We start from the raw sequence: 8,007 nt of genomic DNA, 5'->3' as shown, positions 1-8,007 counted from the left end.
CGCCGCCGGCCCGCCCCACCCCGGCCCGCGCGCGCCCGGCAGCCGAGCCCACCACCCCGCCGGGCCCGCAGGGAGCCGGGCCGCGCGCCGCCGCCGGAAGGGGGCGTGTCCACCGCCGCGGCGCCCTCTGGGAAACGGAGTCCCGGCCGGCGTCGCGGAGGCGCCAAGGGTAGCTCAGGCGGCGGCGAGGCCAGGGCCCGTCAGCCCCGCCCCAGGTCAGCCGCTCCCGGCCCTTCCGGCCCGCGGCTACCCCCACGAGCAGCGGGTCTGGCTGGGCGTACAGGCTGCCTCACGAGACAGAAGCATACCCCAAGGGCTTCTGGGAGTCGTGCCGGCCTTGGAGCGCGCAGGCGCAGTTGCAGAGGGGGGGTGGAGCCTGCGGCGAGGGGCGGGGCCGTGGGGATCGGAAAATGATATGATGGGCAGGGCAGGTAGCGTGGTTCTTGCAGGGTGTCACCCATCAGAATTGGGGGACGCGCAAACAGACGGGCAATACTGGGCCTGGGCAGGGTCGAGACGTGATTGTGATGGGGTGTCTGAGGAGCAGCGTGCCTTCGGTGTCCGATCTGCATTCCCCCTTGACCTCAGGCGGGTCCCCTCTCCTGTTACAAGGAGCCTCCCTCATCTGTCAGCCCTACGCTCCAGATGCCAGACCTCAGCGACCGGCGGGTCCAAGCAGTCTTTCCCCAAACTTCTCTCTGGGTTGGCTCCTTTCTTTCATTCGCTTGTCATCCCCTGGGAGTGATCTGCCCAGCCTCATAAATACCACCAATTCCCTGTCAATGAAAATAATCGATGAATACTGTACAATAAAAATAGAAGAGTTTTATTTGAGTCAAACTGAGGACTACAGCCCAGAAGACAGCCTCCCAGATCATTCTGAAAAATTGCTCCAGAGAAGCATGGTTTTCAACAGTTTTACGTGTTGTCAGAACAAAACGTTAAACACGTCAGAGACATGTTTCTTCAAGTTTTCAAAACAAACGGACCGCCAGGCAGTTGGCCTTGGCACCTGGGAATGAAGTATTACTGATGGAGTGTCAGCACTGGCGTCCCAGGAAGGGAGGCAGCACGTGCTCTACTTCTGGCCCAGATGCCCTTTTCTTTTCTAATTAAAGCAGACGTACCATGCGTGTTTGATAGGCCACAAACAAGCTATTTTAGTTCAGTTCAGTCGCTCAGTCGTGTCACTCTTTGCGAACCCATTCACCAGGCCAGACTTCTCTGTCCAACACCAACTCCCAGGGCTTGCTCAAACTCATGTCCATTGAGTCATGATGCCATCCAACCATCTCATCCTCTGTCATCCCCTTCTCCTCCAGCCTTCAATCTTTCCCAGCATCAGGGTCTTTTCCAATGAGTCAGTTCTTCACATCAGGTGGCCAAAGTATTGGAGGATTTTAGTTAGCATAAAATTAAAATTAACTCACGTATAAGGCAGAATCACTTCCCCATATCTTTTAAAATCCTGTCCATAACATTCATCGTTATCTGAGTTAGCTGACCTTTTTATGGGCTTCCCTGGTGGCTCAGTTGTAAAGCATCCGCCCGCACTGCAGGAGTCGGGAGTTTGATCCCTGGGTCGTCGGGAAGATCCCCTGGAGGAGGAAATGGCAACCCACTCCAGTATTCCTGCCTGAAGACTCCCATGGACACTGGAGCCTCGCAGGCGCCACTGTCCGTGGGGTCGCAAAGAGTCGGACACAACTGAGTGGCCACACAACACACACACACACACACACACACTTCTCTCTTTATGATTTTGAACCAGGGAGACTGGCAGATGTGGGCTTGATCCTGGCACTGTGACATCAGCCTCGAGTGAGGAGGGAACCTCACGGAGCCTCTCAGAGCCTCGGTTTCCCCAGGGGCATCACTGGGATGGTGGTGTGTCTCCTGGCCAGCACCAAGAGCCTGAGCACGAGGTAGCGAAGGTTCAGTGAGACCCCACCTATAGGAGGTCCCCGTAGATCTCAGGCTTCATGCTTGGGCTGGGCCACCAAGGTTATGTGCTGTACCATGTACAGAGGATGAGGATCACATGGTTAGACAGCATCACCGACTCAATGGACATGAGTCTGCGACCTCCGGGAGATACTGAAGGACAGGGAAGCCTGGCGTGCTGCAGGCCACGGGGTCGCCAAGAGTTGGACGCGACTGAAAGGCTGAACAGCAGCCACCACCAGCACCGAGGTTTCTGCAGGCTCCCCGCTGTCACGTCAGCAGGCTCCTCCTCCCGCCGGGAGCGCGGGTGTGGGTGCGGCGGCGGCCGTGGGGCCCAGCGGAGCCCCCGCCTTCTTGCCCGCGGCGTGGGTCTTCCGGTGCCGGATGAGCGCGGAGGAGAAGCTGAAGGCCTTGCCGCAGCCGCCGCACTCATAGGGCTTCTCGCCGGTGTGCACGATGTGGTGCTGGACCAGGTAGGCGCGGTTGCTGAAGGCCTTGCCGCACTCGGGGCAGGCGTAGGGCCGCTCGCCCGTGTGCGTCCGCCGGTGCAGCGTCAGCGACGAGCCGTGGCTGAAGGCGCGGCCGCAGTCGCCGCAGCGGAAGGGCTTCTCGCCCGTGTGCACCTTCTGGTGTTCGAGCAGGGAGGACACGTGGCCGAAGGCGGCGCCGCACTCCGGGCACTTGTAGGGCCGCGCGCCCGTGTGCGCCAGGTGGTGCTGCACCAGGTGCGAGCGGTTGCTGAAGGCGCGGCCGCAGGCCCCGCACGCGTAGGGCCGCTCGCCGGTGTGCGTGCGCCGGTGGCGGCTCAGGTGCGACACCTGCGTGAAGGCCTTGCCGCACTGCGCGCAGGCGAAGGGCTTCTCGCCCGTGTGGATGCGCCGGTGCTCGGTGAGCGAGGCGCTCTGGCTGAAGCGTGCGCCGCACTCAGTGCAGGCGAAGGGCTTCTCACCCGTGTGCACGCCGCGGTGTTGCGCCAGGTGCGCGGCCTGCGTGAAGGCCTTGGCGCACTGGCCGCACGTGTAGGGCCGCTGGGCCGTGTGCGTGCGCTGGTGGCGGAGCAGCGCCGAGGAGAAGCGGAAGGCCTTGTCGCAGCGCGCACAGGCGAAGGGCTTCTCGCCCGTGTGGATGCGCTGGTGCTCCCGCAGCGACGAGCGGCTGCGGAAGGCCTTGGCGCACTGGCCGCAGGCGAAGGGCCGCTCGCCCGTGTGCACGCGCCGGTGCTGCACCAGGTGCGTGGGGCGCGCGAAGGCCTTGCCGCAGTCGGTGCAGTGGTGGGGCCGCTCGCCCGTGTGCACGCGCCCGTGCGCCGCCAGATAGGAGCCCTGGCTGAAGGCCTTGCCGCACTCGGCGCAGGCGTAGGGCCGCTCGCCCGTGTGCACGCGCCGGTGCTGCGCCAGGTGCGCGCTCTGGCTGAAGGCGCGGCCACAGTCCGCGCAGGGGAACGGCTTCTCCCCGGTGTGCGTCCTCTGGTGCAGCGTGAAGGCCGAGCAGTAGCTGAAGGCCTTGCCGCAGTCCCCACACTTCCACGGCTTGCTGGGGCCACCGCCCCCTCGCTCCGCCACCTCCTCTGGCTCCGGCTCCGCGCTGGCGGCTGCCTTCTTCAGGGTCCTGCGCTTTCTTGGAGCGCCACGCTTCTGGGGCCGGTGGTCGGCCTGGGGAGTCAGGGGGCTGCAGTTGGTCTCGGGGGTTCCGGCGGCGAGCTCATCCTGCTTGGGCACCCCGTCCCTGGTGGGGTTTTCCTTGCGGGCCTCCTGCTTCAAACAGGTTTCCGCCTTCTCTGGCCCGTCCTTGAACCCACCCTCGGGTTTGGGGGTTTCTCCCAACTTGGAGCTCTGGGGAGCGGCGCCCTCCAGGAGTGCTTCCATCCCGGCTTTCCGAGCTGCTGCCTCGATTTCACATCTTTGTTATGGGAAAAGTAGGGGAGGAGAAGCGGGAGAGAGAAAGAAGGAAGGAAAGAAAGAAAACAATGGAGAACCAAACTGGTCTGTCACCGGTCTCAGGCTGGGAAAGGGTCAGCGAGGGGCCTGTCTACCGGCTGCCTGGGTCAGACTGGTGTCCTGGGGCCACCCTGTGCGTTGTGTTCAACAGGACGTTGAACAGGATCCTGGGACTCAGAGCACCCCAATACCCGCCAGGTGCAGCAACCAAGTGTCTCTCAACCCTGCTGCTAGGGATTCAACTGTGTCCACGCAAAATGTATACTGAAGCCCTCACTCCTGGTGTGTACCGCGGTCAGTATCCGCCACTGGGGGCAGACCCCTGGGGTGGGCGGACGAGTCGGGGGCCATCCTGGGGGTGATGGCATAACCCCCTGAGCACACCCTTCCCTGAAAGACCGTGGATCCAGACGGTCGTGTGTCTGCCCCCTGGGCCTGAGCCTCCCTGGAAACTGTCTTCCATGAAACTGGTCCCTGGTGCCAAAACGGCTGGGGCCTGCTGCTTTAAGCCGTTGCCACGTATTAGCTCTTTATTCCACAGTGAGGCTCCTGGAAGCTGCGATGCCAGGGCTCCGGAGCTTTTCCTCCTTCCTCTCTCCCCTCCACTGAAAGTCACCAATGGCTCCATGAAAGCCTCACTCCTCTCCATGGCCCGCACAGCAGCCGCCCAACTTCAGCCTGCTCTGAGCTTGCTCTTCTCCAGCCAAAGGCCTCCTCCCTGTTCCACAAATGACTCCGGGCATGCTCCTGCCATAGGGCCTTTGCATCGGCCGTTCCAGCTGCCTGGAAGGCTCGTCCCCCAGTGCAGGCCTCACTGAGGAAGTGATGGCGACAGCATTCTGGCCTGTGAGCACCGCCAAGTGCAAAGGGCCTAAGGTGGGACCACAACCAGGGTGTCAGAGGACAAGTAAAGGGGCTGGGCGCGGGGCGAGGGCTGGAGAAGTGTGACCGGGCAGAGCGCAGGGAGACCCGGACGATGCGGTGAGGGCAGGTGGTGCGGGGTCTTTGTGCAGGGCGAGCGCTCTGCCGGCGGGACCCAGGCTGGGCCGGGCCCAGTGTGGGGTCACCCCTCCGGCAGCCCCCAGGCTTGAGCAGGGCCTGGCTGGGTCCCCAGAGCAGGCAGTGGTACCCACCTCGTGGGTTTGGGAGCACCGGGTCCCATCCACCTCCCTCGGGCTGTGGCACCTGTCCCGGCTGCACGTGCCTCCCGCGTGGGTCCAGCAGACGTCTGTGCAAGAAAGCAGCAGGGATGTGAAGGCAGATGCCTGGGCAGACGCCGCACACCGGGTGTCCCCTCCGTGTGCGTGTGGGGACGGTAGGTGGAGTCAGGGCGGGGTGGACCTGGGCCGGACAGGTACACAAACAGGCAACCAAAGGGGAGACACAGACATGCCCAGAGGCAGTCACATCACCCAGACACACACTGGGGTGGCACGCGACCTAACTGGGGGAGGGAGGCGGTTAACAGCATCCCTCCCTTGGCACTCGGATGCCCTTACACTCCCATGTGCTGTGGGTGACGAGGAGGCCAGCCATCTCACACATGTGCACAACTCCAAGTGCACCTGCGGTCACGCTTGCCCACGCACACACGCGGCTACACACACGGTAAGTCACACGTGGTGGCCACCCAACAGGCACACCACCCGCAGTGGCACACCCGTCACATGCAGTTACGCGGTGGGCAGAGCTCCACACAGGCCCAGAGTCACAGGTGTGCAGCGTCTCCCCCACGCGCGCACACACACACACACACACACAACTCCACGCTCCTGAGGTCTCTCATAAACACCGCAGGCACGGCCCGCCACGCTCAGGCACACACAGACCATCGGGCTCCAGGCTGGCAGACACACCTGCGGAGCCTCCCCACGCAGGTGCACACCCAGGAACTGTGGAATTATATACCTCACACCTAGCCAGGAGAGCACATTCCACACATGCTCCAAGTCACACAAAGACAGACGTCCCCAAGTGCTCGAATTTTCGGGCAAAGGCCGCGACGGTCAGGCACGTGCCAACCGATGGTGACCCTTGGGGACAGACTCACGAAGTCACACGCACAGGTGCACGGGCACAAAGTTCTGGTGTGACAGGCGGGCTCACACGCACGGTGACACATGCAGATACACGTCTGCACCAGGAAAAACTTCTGGAGTGGCACGCGGGGCGGGTGAGGGCGTACCGGGGACACACGGACACACACAGGGACCCGCGCACACCACCCGCGCATGCGCACACCACACCCCGGCGCCCTCGCCTCGGGACCAGTTTCGAAGGCCTCGGGCGGCTCCCGCCAAGCGTGGCGGGTTCGAGTCAGTTTCTCCACAGTTTCTGGCCCTACCTGGTTCACGCGGACCCCCTGAGGCCCCTCGTCCCGCGGTGGCGCGGACATACAGGCCTCACGAAGCAAGGCAGCAGCCTCCACAGTCGGCTCCAAGCGCCGGGCCGACCCGCTGTGTGCACGCGCGCCGGGAGAGCTGCGGCCCGTTTGGGGCTCCCAAGAACTACAACTCCCAGAAGGCGCCGCGCTGCGCCCATACAGCGACTGAGGCCCCCCCACCCCGCCGCCGTGCCGGCGTCACCGAAACTACAACTCCCAGAAGGCCCTGCGTCGGCACGCTGTGGAAAGAAGACTCTCAGCCTATCCAAGAGCCCTAGGAGGGCGGGGCGGGCAAATGGGGGCGGGACTCCGCGTCCTCAAGGAGGGGGCGGAGTCCGCAGAGCCTCAAAAGACTGAGGATCAGAGAGGCTAAGTTAGTCACCCCAGGTCACACAGCACTGAGGTTTGCATGCCACAGTTCACCATTAAGCAATGGAAGTCATTTGTCTCAGACGATTGCTGTAGTTCCACCTGAGAGCAGAGAAAGTGAAAAACTCATTGACGTTGGCAAATGATTATAGCAGAGAACTTGAAATAGGAGTAATTATTGGCCTGCCATTACTGTAAAGTGCTTCTCCATAGAGTTAGACTTCCTAAATTATTCTCTTCATAGGGTGAGCCTTCGTAAGTTATTCACTTGGCTATTAGAGAAATGAGCACAAGCTCATTTTTAGATAGTTGGGAAGGCAGTGTGAATGTACAATCATGTATGACGTGATAAATGTATGTCACCAGAATCACAAAGCCCTGTGAGACACCATATTACTTTATGTTCTCCCAAGGCTGCCCATTAAACCGTAACACCTGCTTTTATTATTAAGGTGAAGTATGTCGGAGAAGGCAATGGCACCCCACTCCAGTACTCTTGCCTGGAAAATCCCATGGACGGAGGAGCCTCGTAGGCTGCAGTCCATGGGGTCGCAGGGAGTCGGACACGACTGAGCGACTTCCCTTTCACTTTTCACTTTCATGCATTGGAGAAGGAAATGGCAACCCACTCCAGTGTTCTTGCCTGGAGAATCCCAGGGACGGGGGAGCCTGTTGGGCTGCCGTCTATGGGGTCTCACAGAGTTGGACACGACTGAAGCGACTTAGCAGCAGCAGCAGCAGCATAGTCGCTGTACAATATTATATGTTTCAGGTGTACAGCATAGCGGTTTACGATTGTTAAAGGCTACACTCCATTTGTAGTTAATATAAAAATTAGCTATATTTTGTATTTCGCACAATATGTGCTTGTAGCTTGTTTTATACACAGTAATTTGTGTTTCTTAAGCCCATACTCCTATTTTATGCCTTCCACCGTCCCTGTCTCTGCTGGACATGCTCTCTTTACCCTTCAATTTTTTATTTCGTATGTAGACCTCCACAGGCATTGTGGGTTTCCCCTGTCCTTCTGGAAGCTTCTAGCTCTGTATGGTAAGAATATGCCCAGTGCCCCTCCCAGCCTGGGCCTCAAGGAGCAGAACCTCCCTCCAGCCTACAGACCCAGGAGCATGAGATTAAAGGATTGTTCTCTTAAGCCACCAAGTCTTTTTTTTTTTTCTGGTTTAATTTTACATTTGAAGATTTAAAAAACACCTCTTACACATTCCATAAACCATACAGATTTATGGGAGGGAGCTCAGAAGACAAGCATTTTTTTTTCTAATTGCCAAAAAGCTTCCCCCCCACTCCCTGTTAAAAAAAAAAAAGTGGGAATTAATCCAATACAAGAAAAGACCTTTCTATTCTATGGTGTGG

General features: G+C 59.9%; 1 protein-coding gene across 1 annotated transcript; it reads right to left on the bottom strand.

Annotated features, from left to right (window-relative positions):
- Positions 1-805: 805 nt before the first annotated feature.
- Positions 806-6,426, bottom strand: ZNF835 (zinc finger protein 835). The gene is made up of 3 exons (XM_027514004.1): positions 6,226-6,426; positions 5,015-5,109; positions 806-3,843 (listed from the first exon to the last, which is right to left on the bottom strand). Exons 1-3 carry the CDS (start codon positions 6,274-6,276, stop codon positions 2,220-2,222), a joined length of 1,770 nt encoding a protein of 589 aa, XP_027369805.1. The 5' UTR covers positions 6,277-6,426; the 3' UTR covers positions 806-2,219.
- Positions 6,427-8,007: the final 1,581 nt, after the last annotated feature.

The sequence above is a fragment of the Bos indicus x Bos taurus genome, chromosome 18 (genome assembly GCF_003369695.1).
Source record: "Bos indicus x Bos taurus breed Angus x Brahman F1 hybrid chromosome 18, Bos_hybrid_MaternalHap_v2.0, whole genome shotgun sequence".
Classification (NCBI taxonomy): domain Eukaryota; kingdom Metazoa; phylum Chordata; class Mammalia; order Artiodactyla; family Bovidae; genus Bos; species Bos indicus x Bos taurus.
Note: the sequence above shows the minus strand (reverse complement) of the source record. Positions and strands in the feature narration are given on the sequence as shown.